The sequence below is a fragment of the Trachurus japonicus genome, chromosome 15 (assembly GCF_045865225.1).
Source record: "Trachurus japonicus isolate A0001 chromosome 15, Traja_1.0".
Classification (NCBI taxonomy): domain Eukaryota; kingdom Metazoa; phylum Chordata; class Actinopteri; order Carangiformes; family Carangidae; genus Trachurus; species Trachurus japonicus.
In genome coordinates, this window is record NC_140921.1 from 14,241,831 (window position 1) to 14,258,594 (window position 16,764).

Genomic DNA, 16,764 nt, shown 5'->3' on the forward strand with positions numbered 1-16,764 from the left:
TGAATATCTCATTCCCTCTTCTCATGCTGCTCATCATGAGAATAGAAAGAGAATTTAAGAGGAAAACTCACTCATTTTTCTCCAGGAGCAAGATCAGCTGTTCACCTTCCACACGTACCAGCAGCTGGAGCGACGCAGGGTAACTCTGAAAACACAAAGAAAAGATGACAGGAGTGTTGAGGTGGTGCCCGGATCTCACCCATCCTGCCTTTGAATCAGCATATGTGCGTCGCTGCTGCACCTTACTTTGGCACACAGGCTGTATACTCGGCAGGATGTGGCAAGGCACAATAGTGTTAGAGGAACAGGAAGAAAACTTCCACATCCGACACTTCCCAAAGTCTCTGCATGACACAAAAGTAGGTGCACTGGACTAGTTTCACAGTTTTACCCAAGCAAGCATCCTGAAGATTTGCATTAAATTTAATTGTTTCATTTTTGCAATGATGTCATGGAAAAGAACGGGCAGCCGCTGTGCACCATCGGCGTGAGGACTTTTAGACGGCGGGTTGCACACCCCCATCTCCTGAGCAAGGTGACCGAATTTACAGTGTGCCCTGCAGGTGTGTGGGAAACAACTTACAACGTGCAGCAGTGGTCAGCACCTTATGGTTGCTGACCACTGCCTGAAATAATGTGTATTTGCTAGGACGCACTCTGAACAGATTCGCCCATTGTTCATGTGTTATATTTGAAAAAGCAACTGCTCTACAAGAGTATGTTTCAGTATTAAATACCATTTGCTGTCCCAACAGAAACCTGCCAAACCAGCCCAGATGAAGGATTACTATTTGAAATTACACTTTTTGTTACACATTTGTGGTAGAATAGATAATCTTATCTGCAAAAAACATTGGACATGGGACACAGCATTTTGTACCTTGCTTTGAAAAAGAGTTCAACACTGTGAAAGTTTCTAAAATGCATTTCTGTGATGATTATTCAATGTCATGATTTTGGTGCCACTGATTTATGGCGGTGAGAACTTTAGAAATGAATGTGATGGGGGAGATTTTGTTCACAATGCCAAATGTTATTTTGAGATTTAATCCGAAATCAAATCTCTGTTTTGAGACTTGATTTTGGAGATTTGATTTTTTTTTTTCGGCTAAAGAAATTGCTTTAAGACTTTTTAACAGAGTGAAGCGCTGCCCTTGTGGCAGGACACAATCAAAGTGTATTAATGCCTCAGGTCCATGTTATCAGACCATTCCTTTAACCACAAGAAAAAGACAAAGACAGACATGGAAAATTTTTAAAAAGGATTGGTGTATCCTGGCCAGCAGACCGACAGAAATTGTCAGATGTGCACAGTAAGGAATTTATGTATCAGTGGTTGATATTTCAGCCATACTTTGTCCTTTGCCCAGTGACATTTCTTATGTCTGCTGACCGATGCCCTTGGGCCAACACTTCCTCTTTGCCAGGCAGCCTTCTGCTTTATCTGAGAATCAGTGAGCCTGTGTTCGAGTTCAAGAGTATGTGTGCGCGCGTGTGTGTGTAGAGTTGATGTCACAGTCACATGCAGCAAAGACTGTAAGTAATGACTCTGCAGAGCTTTACGACTGTTTGATAACCTTCTATTGGCACTAGGAGCAGCAACATCAATCTGTTACCCAGGGAGGTAGGAGTCAATACAGTCTCTGATAAGACAATCAGCAGCTGCCCTCGTGGTCAGTTTCATTTGGGAAGGGTCAGTTTGTAGATAGTATACTGTAAATCCACTGTATCCCCTCAGAAGTTCCTGATGTCAGCAGTAGGTAAACATATCTGATGGAGCTGAAACTGCGTGCATAATTAACTCTATAAAAACTAAAAGTTTAATTTCCCTCATGCCCTCGTGACATATTGAGAGACGAGCACAAGACTGGAAAAAACGATACTCCCTCAGATGGTGACTTCCCTGCACCAGGAAAAAATGTTAGATTTCTCCAGGGGGGTTTCAACACCTACGCATTTCCCTGCTCTGGAAAAGTTTCTTTAAGTTGTGGTGGGGGATGCCGAATTTCAAACATTTTCTTTTCCAGCTGTGGTCAGTGGGACAGACTGGTTTTCCCTGCCGGAGAGGACGAGTCTGGAGAGTCCAGACAGGGCTGACACTGTATGACTGAACATATGTTCTGTATCTATGCATGTTTTAATCAAATATGTCTCATAGTACAGCAAATAAACGACACAATGTTCAAAGTGTTGTCGGGCTGCTTCAGGCAATGCCAAGTAAGAGCACTATTGACTTGTGAAGCTGTTGACAGGCTGAAGAGTTTCAGGACTATTTTCACATTATGTTTCGCCAGCGGGGCAGGCTCTTATTCAAACAAACAAAGGAGGACACACTCAAAACAAAGGAGGGGGAGAGGAACCACAACAGAGAGGATAAGCAGAGCGGGACTTTCTACAAAAGAAAATCAAAAAAACTGGGGAAACAGACAACAGGAAAAGGAGTCGTACACTGTGGTTATGTCGAACTAAGAGCCAGACATCTATACTTGGCTGAGCTCTCATAAGCACACGGGCCTCAGCCAGGCTGCCATCTGAGCCATCTCATTAGAAATTAAGCCAATGCCACTAAGTGACCTTGTGGGTCCTTACCCCGGGCGTGAGCTGGCTGAGAGGTCTGTGCTCCTCGCCCCTCAGCAGCAGAGGTACAGTGGTCCCACGGCGCTCTGGTCCGGTTCCTTCCCCTCGCCGTTTAGCCTCGTCTGGACTACTTCCTGTGAAAAGATCACCAGCGCAGATTAGTTAGACAAATTAGGTGAAGTTCGAACATCACACCAGAGAGCATCGTACTGTAGTGGTGCACTACAGTATATTTTGCTCAACTGGCACGCAGACAATGGGGTCAGTCAGTATGGTTCAAAAACCGCCCTATGAGGTCCTCAATAATTCAAACACAGCAATAATGTTTCAGACTGAAAAAAATAAAAAATAAACCACTGCAAGTGCAACAAAGGCGGAGAAGTCTCAGACACACGACACAGCACTATTAGAGATTGTGCACTGTGCTGCTGAGAAAGAGTAAAAGCTCACTCTTGTTCCTGTGAGAAGATGTGCTGTCCCCCAAAGGGCCTCTGCAATAGGGCCACAGCCACAGACACAGCATCAATAATAGATGCTCTCACACAATTTATAAGAAACTTAGACTTTACGATATCACCACCAGACAGGAATGGAGTTTTAAAAAAAAACAAGTGCCAGAATGAAATTGTCCTTTCCACTTCTTATTTTTGTTTCTATCTTTACCCACTTTCATTTACTGTGCAGCAGGTCAGAAGCTGGCACTGCAGTCTGCTGTTTTTCTTTCTCCTTCCAACTTTTTTCTCTTAAACATACCATTTTACTCCTCCTTTAAATGCACAGTGAAGTGAAATTGATCAAGTTTAAAGCCATTTTGCTAATTAGCCCTTAAAAGACTGCTCATTTGGGAGGCAAACAGCACAGGATGTATGTACAGTATAGCATCAAATGAAATATGATGAACCGCATCAGTGGCTTCCAGCAGGATGTGGGAATAGTCGTCACAATTCCCCCTGCGCTCCCAGTCTCTCTCGGCTCTTCTCCCACGGAAAACCCAGGCCATCCCCGGTGCTCCCACAGTCTTCCTGAGAATGAGTCTTTATAGCAGCAGGCCCATGTTAACCCAGAGAGGAGGCATGAAGATGGAGTGTAGCGTTGGGGGTGTTTGAGGGGAGAGGTTGTTTGAGGTTTCACACTGCTGCGATTCAGAGCGTATGCTGCGGCTAGCTCTGTTCTCCAACCCCCCACCCCCCACCCCCAAGATGAGCACGTAAAGCATCTGTGTCTGCATGTGCATGGGTAACGTCATGCAGGGTACAACAAGAGTTCAGTAGTTCACCGAGCAGCGATGTGACATGTTTTCCAGCCAATGTGTCTTCACTTTCAAGTGCTGCGTTTCTCTTACAAGTCCGATGTGTCTTTTCTTTGAAGACGAGATTCAGTGACGACTCCTGCGCCACCGCATCTGCATCGCTTACAACTTCAAACAGTCTGTGACGGCAGTTGCCCTGTGCTCTCGGTGCGGCCCAGACTCTCCATTTATCCACAGTGCATAATAAGCTAACAAGGGCATAAAAGGGACCTCCTATATTTAATGGGGTATTTGAGCATGTGCCGACAGTAGTTTGTTGGTTTTAGTGGCGCGTGAAAACCACGTTAGACAGACGGAGCAGCATGACTGAGACCACAGGCTGCGGCTGGAGTGCCATTAAAAAAGAGCAATAAAAGGAAAGTCAGGCAGACGTCTTGTTAATAAAAGACCCTTAACACTTCCACTGGTGTCCCTCGCAATTCATTTAATCTCTCGGATAGCGACTGAGATTGTGTTAATTAAACAATACCAATTCAGGGAGAAGAACGCGCTTGAAAACAAAACGGCTGAGAAGACGTGTTGTCCAACCACATCTGAGGACAAAGTGTTTATAGCAGTTCTGCCATAAAGCAACACTTGAAAGAAACGCGAAAAAGCCTGATGTCAACGAGGCGGCGAGACATAATGAATTCTAAACTCTTCAAGTTGTTCCTCAAAAGACGTTCATGGTGTTGCTACTTATTCGTTTGCAGGGATAAAAGAAGTGCTTGAGAGCTTGAGAGCAAAGTTCATATTCTGCCTTACTTTTTCTTACTTTTGCACACTTGCTGTGTGAAGTGCTTGTTAAATTACTGGTTTCTGAAAATTACAGAAATGTTTTTGGGTGTTACACACCGTTCAACAATCCAAAAAACACTCTGACACATATAGACCCTTTTCATGTGAACCATGTGGTGCGCAAGGGCACCGCATGCTCTAAGTGTGCTTTTCAAGGTTTTTTGTGTGCACCAGGCCTCAGTATTAAATTGGATAAAGATTAAAGTTTGTATGCAGCATTCGTCATTGCTCCCCCAAAAAAGAAGCATTGCCTTCAAACAGCAAAGAAATATGACATTCATGATCATTCTCATGGGCTTCTTCCTCTTTGGGAACCTTTGAAATTCAAACTGAAACTGGGTTAATCCCATATGTTTTCTGGAGAGTATCTTGATTGCTAAGCCAACCACAGTTGTATCCCCATATTGGACACAAGGGAGAATCGGCTGCGGGTCATACATCTAAAAAACACAAGTTCTATTTGGCAGCCAAAAACATCTTTCCTCCACTCTCTCTTTAAATAGCCCCACACAAACCAGATCTCTTTTAAACCCAACTCCATTTTGACGATCTCACAAGAGTGATTTTTTTCCTGCTGTTTTAGCATTCCAAACCCAGGCATGAGCTGTATTGCTAATTAACCGGTAGGCAACGTGCATCCAAACAGAACCCGAGGTCCATTTTACTCAGCAGGGAAGTGACACACAGGCAACAACATAAACAAACAAAATAAGCCGCAATTACTTCAGTCAAACGGAGGGCGCTGCTGGACCCGGGACAAAAATCAAACTCATTATGTTCACTTAGTATGTTACCTGCTGCATCAGTGAGATTTCCTGATGACTCCTACATTTCATCTCTTTTTGGAGGAGAGAGGTGTGCATATTATGGAGATGATTAAAGTGAGAAAAGTATACATGCATAAATAGCAATTGAGAAAATGCATTTGTGCAGCATAATAGGCATTTCTTTCAGTCTAGTACGGTAGAAACAGAACACACTGCTTTGCATTCACACCTGATAGTGGAGTCTGCTCAATCAGCAATGTTACCACAGAGTCCTTCTCTTGAGATGAACAAGGGAATAAACAAGGTAAGCAAGGTCAAAGCAGGCGGATGAAGGACACGTGGTAATCTATAGGAGAGGTGTTCAGAGACTACAAGAGAGAGTTAACGGTCACAGTGGTCCTTGAGAGATCCTTCTGTTAAGACTAAATAACGTTTACATACAAATTCTACATACTTTTATAGAGAGGACAAATTACACATAATACATGAAAAACATAATTTTTTTAAAATGCTCAAAGAATATGGAAATTTGACAGCCTATAATTCAATGACAACTGGGAAAACTTCATCTTCTAATTAATTTCATGTGACATGATCACGATACAGTAAAATAGATGCAGATTAAATCTCTTCTCATCAACTCTTACATAAATCAGCTCATCATTTCAGATCTAGTCTGAACATTTCCTAATTGTTATACTATACAATACTGTCAAAACATTCATCATTACCTTAAGTACAGTAAATCATCATTCAGTAAATCAACCTCAACAACAACCTCCTAACAACGAAGAAACAGAAGAATCCCAAAGTGAAAATAGTACAACTGCAACAGTGAAATACAGGGGAAATTGTCAAGGATGTTTGGTAGTGTTGTTACGGTGAAATACTTCTGTCAAATATACATTTTTTACTTGCAAACAGTGGGATTAACATCCATCTCTGTCTCAGTCTCACAAAGGCCTGGGTTCAACAGCTGTCGGATCAGGTAAAATATAAAAAGCGAGAAGACACGACTTTTCAATTTCAAGCAACTGACAACTTGAAGGTAAAACCAGCATCGTCTTGGTAAAGAAGTGAGCAGCCACGTGGCACTACGACTACTTCAGTGCAGTTTGCCATTGATTCTGCAACAACAAACTATGCCAGCAAAATCTCCCCCACAACATAACAGAGCCACCAGATTTGTTCTCCTGGTATGTGCCACACCAGCACTCACCCACAGAACGGTGGCCAGTGACTCATCTAACCATAACCCTTTTTTTTTTATACATCTCTGTCGAGCAGAGCCTCTGTTCTTTGCACCGCTGAACTCTCAAATGCGCATTCATCTTTATAATGAGGCCTTTACACACTGCAACCCCACTGTAACGTCTCATAACATCTCTCTCAGTGGTATTGACTGTCTGTTTTTGCCGATATATTCTGATCACTTGCTGCACCGACATTCTCAGTCACCTGAGGAGGAGCTGCTCATCTGTTTTTCCTTACACACAAGCATCACAGTCATCAAATACCAACCCGATGCACTGATGTCTTTCCATACATCTAAATGCAGCTGTCACTTCCTGCTGAATCACTGGCCAACGGAGTATAGTCTCCGTGCCTGAGACTGCTGCTGCCTGTCATCCTTACCCTAACAATGAACTCTCTCAAAGTCACTTCGATCTTTTCCTCTTGACACAAAATCAGCACCAACTAGGCCTGCTCAGCAGTCTTATACCTGCCACACTGCATGACTGTATGTCACTTGCTAAGCTGTGCTGTTCAATGCAGTTCACCTGTGTGGAAACATCTGCATTCATTATGTATCTGCCCATGTTTGTTCAGATGTTCAGGTTTTTACCTCCACTTTTTCACCTGTCTGTATTTTTTCCAACACCAGACAAGACAGACCTTTAATAACAATGAATCAGAGGACAAAAACTCTGATTACAGATTTGATGGCAAAGATTTAATATTCAACATCTGCATAGCAGGTGCAGCCTGCCCCCTAGCTCCCAATCAAACTTCTGATGCATCTGCGAACACCTTGAAAAAGGTTCATCTTTGCCAAGAGTGACTCACTGAAAAAGCTTCTGAGCTAAGAAAAGGAGGACGACGCAACAATGATTACACAAATGGACAAATATCTTTAAAAAAATAAAAACTTGTGTTTTGTGCCAGAACACTGACAAGCAGCAACACACAGCAGGGGTGAGTTCAACTGTTGCAATCAGATTTGATGGAAATCTGGATATAAACCAGAACCATTTCTGGGAGTGCCTAAGATATTGATTGTACATATTGATCACAAAATAGCAAGGTATTGAGCCAAGCTGAAACAACAGGATGGATGCTAGACGGGTGTTATTATCATTGTGGACAGGTGTGCACTTTGTTTAATGCTTTTTTCATTTACTGACTTTATGACATCAAATACAAAACATGGACACTTTAGAATACAATAGAAAACAACTTCTACTTTTGTGAAATTAAATGTATTTTCTGTTGACAGGTTTCAAGAGTGGTGCTTATTCAACTTTTGCAGATTTACATCAACAACAAAAAATTACAATACTCTTCACAAAAGTTTTACTTATTGTATGCTTTCTGATGTTTTTAAGGTGTCCCTGTATTTCTAACCACCCTCATATAATCACAGCAAGGATTTCCATTTTCATTACACTTTGCTCTCTTGCTTCGACTTGGAAGACAAGGTTGATACCACTCTTAATTAATTTGTGCTGTTAAAAATGAAGCTACATTAAGCAATGGTTAGTTTAGCATAATGACTATCAAAATTGCTAGCCTGGTTCTGAATATAATACAAATCCACCTACCAGAACCTCTAAACATTTGTGTGATAATGGAAGTGTCATTGGTGGAAACACTACACCAATATGGGTATGTTCATCTGCATTTGTGAACATGCTGTTCTTGAGGCAAGGAGCAGGGTTTAGTACATGGCCTAGTAGTTGCATGTGGGATGACAATCTGGAAAAGAAAGGAATAAGAAGAAAGGTAGAAGAAGAGTGGTGCATGAGCGCTCTGATTCAGTGAACACCTTACTGTGAGGTTTTCTTACTTCTGCCCCAGATGCCCTGGGTCCTACTTTCTCTCACCCATGAAGTCTGATGCTAAAATGTTTTCATCTTCCAGGTCCAAGTGGAACAAAGGCGCTGTGCAAACACCTTAGTGGAGACTTCTGTATACATCCAATTACTGATTCTGTATGAAAACACCACTGACCTAAATACGGCAACGGATGCTACACCTACATTGTGCCCTCGGAAATAAAGAGCCCATAACAAAGAGAATGGCAAATGAAGCTGCTTTGAAAACCTCGTACAGCTCATGACTATCTTAACAGAGCCGTTCCTGGAAATAAAAACTGTATCTAACTACTTCTGCAACATCAATTAGACAGTGATACCTTTGTGGTTGCCCTGACATTTATCGAATGATTAGAAGGAAGTGTGAGTCACTGAGAGAAATATCAACATCATCTTGACTGGCAACAGCATTTCATGTTGTCACTGTAAAACTCATCGCACTGTGAAACTGAGCACCATAATAAAGTCCAGGTGAAAAAACATGTATGGAGGCTTCTTTTCTGTGTAGAGGGTCAATGAACAAATCTATTTTTTCCATTTCATCTCTGCATTTCATCTTGAGCAACATGATGCACTGGGCTAGCTTTCACTACGTTGATTCATTCATGCTCCTCAGCAATAACATAAAATTTACAGTATATTCAACAACACAGGACACTGGTCAGATGTGTAATTTACCAGGTACTTGATCGTTCAAAGGCAAACTCTATATTGTTTTTACCTTATAAATGTGTGTGTATCATTAAAGCAAAATGTGGTTTTGGAGATGGCAAAGGTACTGTAGCAGGAAGCCAGGAACTACTATAGATGAGGCTGTAGGTCTGCGGACATGTTTGGAGCCACAACTTTGAAAAGATGGTCACAAAAGTGTAGTTGAGATCAAAATATAAGCAAACTTCAAGGATAGGTGTGGTGTGACCCAAGCCAGCTGTCTTGCCTGTGCCCGGGATGAGGCTGATGATGAAGCTAGAAGTATACCAGCTTCATCATCACCTTTTCTTAAAAAAATGTTCACAAAATCCCTCAAGCCTCTATTTCCCTCTTCTCTTCTTTGCACATCAGACTTTGCTGACTGGACTTTCTGACGTTTTACTACAGGAGCGGGCTAAATGAACTCTGAAATTTTGAGTCAAAAGTTGTATCAGTGGCCATTGGCCAAACCATTTTTGAGTTGGGAGTGGGGGTGCTCTTGACCACCATTTCAAGGACTAGTAGGAAGAAAAACATTAAAAGCTCTTATGTAATGTTATGTTAAATATTATGTAGTATTTCCACAAATAGTCGGGACGATACTTTAATGGTTGGAGGGCCTGGGACTTTGACCGGCTTGTCACCCTCTGTTGGCGGGCGTGGTGTGACTCAGGGTGACTTAGTGGTCATTTAACAATAACTCCAAACCCTGGACTTTTAGTCTTTTTTTTGTTTTGTTTACCTTTTTAATTTTTGTCGTTGTTTATTTTTATGGTTCTCTGTAATTCATTTTTCTCCACAAAATGTTTTTATTGTGAGGCTGGATTTCAGTATAGTAGCAATGGTAAATTTAAATGGAGACACGAGACATTGCAACATAGCTCTGCCAAAAATGAACAATACTGTTAACAAGGCTGAATTATGTGAGCAGCTCTGTACCATATATCATGGCACTAAAAACCAGAAATGTCAACTTGCTGGTGGCGGCACAGGAAAAGTCATGGGATCACTCAAGTAACGAGGATTCATTTTCTGGGCCCCATGGATATTGTACCAAATCTCATCAAAATGAATCAAACTGTTACTGTATGAAGACATTTCATCATATTAGTCCAGAAATGTCAACCTCATGGTGGTGTTAGAGGAAAAGTAAATATCAAAAGCAGCAGACTTTTTCCTCTGGCAACCATGATTACACCAATTTAATTATGATGCATGGATTTTAGATATTAAAGCAGAGCAATGCTGTTAATGTGGCAAAAAAAAAAAAAAAAGAAAGTTGCCCACCTGAGCAACTTCTTGTTTTGTTTTTTTCTTCTTTGTACATACAAGGCAGAATAAGGCTTCTTTGAGAAAGTTGTCAACAGCAGAATCACAGAAACAAAGAGGGGTGTATAAAATTGGACTTTCAATGAGGAAGAATATAATACGAATTTCCTATTCAGTGTGTGACCAGGGTGAAACATAGAAAACAGAGCTGAGAGGCCTCTGGAGAAACAGAGTCTCAAAGCCTTTTCGAAGGAGTTGAGAATGTAAGTTCCCTCATTTCAACAACCCCTCCCTTTATCAACCCCCTCATTGCTCACTTTTCTATGTGATGACACACTGGAGTAATTAGCGCTGAACTCGAGAAGGTGTTAATCCTGGATGTGAGACCCCCCAGATACATTCCAAACTGAACCGCCCATTATTGGCCTGTGAGAGCGAGCTACAAGGTCAGTGGCTCACAGTGAAGTCATGGTAACAGGAGACTTTTTCAGGGTGGGGTTCTGAGTTTTGATTGTGTGTCCTTTTCCTATCCTGTGGGAGCAACAGTGGAAAAGCCAATTCCCATCTTGTCCTGTGCAGATTTGGGCATTATGTCTCGCAGCTATGGGGATTTCATCTTGGAGGATTTGGGGATTAACAAGAACTTATCACACATGCTGGGTCACCAAACAGCCATTGGTGGGGGAGGCGGGGTTCAACAAATATGGACTTTTTTCTCTTTTTTTTAAGACCATGCTAATAGTATGATTCTGTGGATGGCAACGTCAGCCGAGTTAAGCGCTTAAGTCCAACACAACTATTGGACAACTATTTTTCCTCCATTGCCATAATAAATTGAAATTTGATATTTTAAGTGAAATGCCTCATTACTTGCCAATATAATTGTATTTAGTACTAATCGGTGCATCACTACTAGCATTTTAATGAACACACTTGACATGTACAACACAGTCAATATATTACACCTTTTTTAAATCTATGTTGTATAGTCAACTAACATTGGTATTGCAATACCTATCATATTCATTTACTATATGTTACATTTGCACAGAAACCAAAAGCAGTGGCACTGATTGTGTTTGTCACTGTTTTGCAGAACACGAAAGCAAGAAAATTCAAGTACGGTATGTCACGTCCATACAACACATACACACACACACACACACACACACACACTCATGAACACATAGGGATCAAGAGGTCCCAAATTGCTGTAGACAACCCACGACAAACCTCTGCCTCAGGCTTTTCTTTACAAAAAAAGGTGTTCACTTCACATAACGTTTTTTCAAAACTGCTTCTATTCCTCCATCAAAAGCCATAAAGGCTGATAATTCAAGAGCATCGCTGGGCTCCAATCAAAGATAGCTCACAGTAAATACACTGACAGAGGTGTGATGACCTTTCTGCTGTGAAATTATTGATGCAGGTTGACCTGGTGGTTCAGCCTGCCTGCTGTAGTATGGATGGATGGCAAAATGCAGTATTTAAAGACCATAAAGTAGTATTGATAAGCTCCAACATTATTGGCTCTGAAATTAAGATAAAACATTTTCTATTTACCGTTGCTACATAAAAATTCTCTCATGCATTTTATCTCTCCAACTCCATTTCTGATGACGCATTTTTCCCAAAGCACAAGTCTGTATTACATATCTTATACAGCACACACACAAACACACATAGAACCCACTGTTGGATGTGATTTCTTTTAAGTAAGGATGAAATCAAAATTGATCTTTTGAAACATCTACTGGAAGTCCATCATACAGGCAGAGGAATGTACAGTTTTCCGCCATCTAGCTCGTTGTTCACTTGTCCTTGATCTAGGTTTTTGTATGCCAAACAAAGAGTTGGCTACATTTCACACAGTTAACTGTCAACTGAAAGAAAAAGTCTTGTAGTAGATCAAAATGTTTTACATTTCCAACATTACAATAGGAATCTTCAAAGCAGTAATAGTGACTTGTTCAGTGGTGCTGAAGTTTTTCAAGATTGTTCAGTGAGAACCTGAGAAAATACAGCAGTTAACTCTGCTCTTCTCGGAAACCAACCTAAACAGCCAACCACTGCTTTACAGATTTCATATGTTTGCCAGCTCTTTTCCTTATTTCCTCTGCTACACCTCTATAGCTTTCTCATTCAATTTAAAAGTAAGAAGTGACGACTGCATGTGTGCACCTCTTGCAAATCCAATATCTGCCTCCATTCTGCATTCTAGCATAAATATCAACAGCTTACTGTTCACAGATAAGTTGTGACAGCAGAGACTCCCTGTTCCCGCCGTACTCTACATCTATTTATCATTCCATTCTTCCTCCCTTCGCGCCACACAAAAAAGTAATATTTTTTTCTTCATTTCGGAGAAAATTGTCTGTCCCACAAAAATATCTGCGCTTCACAGGAAGTATGACATATTCAATCACTGAGGTAAATGGATGAGAGAGGTGGGTGACTGCCTTTGCACCTGTCGCTGTGTCCCTTTTGGTTCTGTGAAGGATGAAGCAGGTGTGTGTGTGTGGGGGGGGGGGGCGCACTCATCTATCACATCCTTGACTGACTGCTGCCTGTCAGGGCTGTGCAAGTGGTGGTCTGCAGATTTCGCCACTCTTCTTTCACATACTTTCTATTCCATGTAGTTTCACAGCAGTATGGATCTCCAAGTTGTGCATGCAGCTGCTTTGTGTGTTGCGTGTTATGTTGCGCCTTCTCATAACATCAGCTTATCTATTACATCTGTGATCCCGTCATCCTCCTCGGGCACAGTGGCCCGTGGTGAGCGCGGGGTGGGGGGGGGGGCAAATCACACTGATGGCCCATAATGACCAATGATGCACAACAGAGGGAGACGTTTCTAACTGTGTCAGTCATTCCCTTTTTGCCAACAAATCAATGCCAGCCTGTCCTCAAAATGCCAACTGACAACCACCCCAAGGGTTTGAAAGACAGACCAGGGCGAGGTTGCTCCATAAAAGCAGGAAAAAGGGCTGTTATGAACGAGCCATACATCAGCGCTCCACCACAGATTAGAGGGTGGGTGTGAGTTACCTGTCAGGAAACTATGCTGAAAGGTGGGTGATGCTTCTCTGAGACCACAAGGACAGTGTGTGTGTGTATATGTGTGTGCAGGGTGTGCAGGGCAGGTTTTATCCGCCTCTCTGCTAGTTTGTTTAGACATCACAGACATCCTAATCTTTCTAATTAATTCTGTCTGATGCTGCGGTCTGACCGACTGATATCCTCAAATCTAATCCAGGTCATTTGCTTCTGTCTCTAATTATTTATTGTGTTTCCTCTGCCTAGGAAAAAAAAAAGGATCAGACCCCTAGAAAAGCAGTTGATATGCAGAGCAGAGACAAAGAGAGACGGGCAAAGACAGAGAGCCTCAGACAGACCGATTCATCAAAGATTTGTAAACACAGCCTGCTTGATTCTTGCTCTTGTGGGACTTTGGTTTTATTTTGCTGTAAGAGTTCAGAAGGCAATCAAGCCCTGAGGGGTGATAACACTCAGTTAAAGAATTCACAAATGTTTTTCTCAAATTCACTTAATAGTCCAGTCATAAATATAAACAACATTTTTGAACACTAATGAGCAAATGGCCAACCACTGATCGCCTCCTGACTTTAACTTTGTAGATTGGTTCGACTGTTTTTACTCTAATCTAATTTCACCAACATTTTTACGGAGCCGGTCATTTCACTTTAACCAGAAAATGTTTCTATTCAAACAGTCACTCAAAGCGCCATCAGTCAAATTTTGGATAATTTCAAATATTCTTTTTGAGTCTTAAATTAGGGGAATAAGAGATGTCAGGGACAAACCAACATTTCATTTCAAGTTTCAGGCAACAGGAGACAGAATGAATTACTGAATGATTGCGGCACTCCAATGGCACTTATTCTGTTAACGGTCTTCTCTGTGCTTTTACAGTAGGGATCACAGTAGGTCAGTTCAAAAGTCTATGAAGAATACTTCATTTCTTCAATGAAAATTATCTGCTAATTTTTTTTTACAGTTCTTTCACTTGTTGATTTTTTCTTGGAAATATACTCGGTAGTCAATATTACTGACTTCAAGGCCGGGATATACTCAACATGACACTTCTAAAAATCCCTCCAGAAAAAGTCCTAATTATCTGATGCATCACTTACTTCAGTAACCACTAACACAACACAAATTTTGAACTCTATCCAGGTAACCAATTGCAGTTGAGTGCTGGCACACTCAGAGGTATGCCGGCACTGGAGAGCCGTCAGTCGGCTCGGGTCCATATGTGGCTGCCAGACTTTGCGTTATTGAGGGTGCAGACTTGGGATGATTTGGGGGGTTAGAGTGTGTTTCAGTTAGCAGCACTCATGCTAACTTTGGACAAACGTCAGCTGATGGCGTCTGCCCAGGTTTGGCTGATTCTGGCGGGGCACTCGCCACAAATCTGGCTAAAGTCAAGCAACCTGTCGAGCCAGATTTAGGACACAGTTAAGCCAGGCACTCTTTGCCAAATGGACACCTACCATTTTTACACTCAACATATTCTCCAGGCTGACCGCTGCTCTCAGGAACTACCTGAGACTCTGTTCCGCTCATATGTGAATTCACCTTTCAGCTCTGTTTTTTGTTTCTTCAAAATCAGGCAACAAGTGAACGATAATCTTAACGCCTTGCGAGGCATTCAGAATGACTCAGATACAGCAAACGTTCTTGCATATCTGCAAATCGAAAACTTCTGACTTTAAATCTGTACCAAATCACTGTTTCCTGATCTGGCATCACTGAGGTAAAGGCGGCTTGGTTAGGTTCAGACACAAAATTACTTGGTTAGGGCTTAAAATAACTTATTGATTTAACTTAGTTCATGGTTGTTTATGGTTAACGTAAATCAACAGAAAAAGAAAACAACACTCTCCTGTCTCAAAGCTGAACATTTCGTTAACCCATCTGAATCATGCAGATCTCTACACCAGATCTGTACCAATGTCACACTACATGCAACAACAGAGAGACATAGAGACGTAACTCCTACAGCTGCAAGAGAATTTATCATGTGAATGTAAATAGTTGTTTTTGGATATTGTTGAAATTATTGATGATGACATTTTCATTGGGGGGGTGGTGAAAAGTCATGATCCCTGCATACATTAGGCTACTCTTTTCTGCATCATAATAATTGCTGTGTAGGTGCTACAGTTCGTGTGTGAGATTGATCAGAAATGTTTTAACAGTGAATTTAGGCAATTTTCTCTGTCTTACCATCACCTAACAAAATCACAACATCTTCAATCAAGGAACCTGAACACTAGCTCCCAAACCATACCATGATGAACACACTGTAGTGTGGTCTCCACCAAGGTGCAGGGAGGCTCTGACCAACATTTCAGAGAGAAGCTGAAGTCAATATCCTGCTGACATCAAAGCACTGGTACATACTGCCCTATTTCAATACTCACACTATGCCTTAAAATTATTTTTACTCTCCGCATTCATCTATCAGCTAACCCTCTGAGTAAGAGCTTTAATGACCACACATTTAGATGATGTGTGCTGTAAACATCTCCTGGACTGCATCTTTCCACCCTTCTGCCAGCATGGGTAATTTGCAGGGGAGCTTTGCTAAAATGTGTGTGGGACTATTAATGACGCACCCTCAGGCTTTGTATTTGTTAGCACCAAATCTGTAACAATAAACAGTATGTGCATTTAAAAAAAGTGTGGCGCTGCATCACATTTAACTTTTGATGGCTGGCAGAATTTAGACGTCTGACCTTTAAACTTAGCCTATGTGTTTAGATGTTTTTTTTTCCTAATCTTTTCCCATGACTTGTTAACAGTGTGTACCTATTGCACACTCCATATGTGATGACAGCATTCAGTGTTGTTTTAACAGTACTGATCACAGTATATACTGTATGTGTGTGAACCACCTGGGAATATGGTTTATTCTGAGGTTTTTTTGATCTGTGTAATAGAGTTTGCTAGACCCTGACTTCTGTGAATCTCTTAAGATGTATTTTGTTTCTTGTCTGTTTCGTTGTCAGTCTGACTACCCACACAGCCACACAAATTAACACACAAACAAACATTTGTACCCAGTGACACGTGCTCTGTCCCATACGCACAATACCTTCTTATCACTGGCTTATTCATTCAGTAGATTAAATTTAGCAGCTGAACCAAAATAACATCCTGTTTGGTTTCATGTTTACAACCTAAAGATAAAGCTGTATCCTGCTGGATGTTAACCTCATCTGTCCATCCAGACAACATCCAGACTTCCCTTTAT

The 16,764-nt window shown here is 41.5% G+C and overlaps 1 protein-coding gene across 1 annotated transcript in view; it reads right to left on the reverse strand.

Moving 5' to 3' along the window:
• Positions 1 to 16,764, reverse strand: part of adam12b (ADAM metallopeptidase domain 12b) — a 75,875-nt gene that overhangs the window by 58,055 nt on the left and 1,056 nt on the right. Inside the window, exons 2-3 of the mRNA XM_085799820.1 lie at positions 2,590 to 2,711; positions 72 to 145 (exon numbers count right to left, since the gene is read on the reverse strand). Coding sequence (XP_085655946.1) covers positions 72 to 145; positions 2,590 to 2,711 — 196 coding nt within the window. The remainder of the gene's footprint in view (positions 1 to 71; positions 146 to 2,589; positions 2,712 to 16,764) is intronic.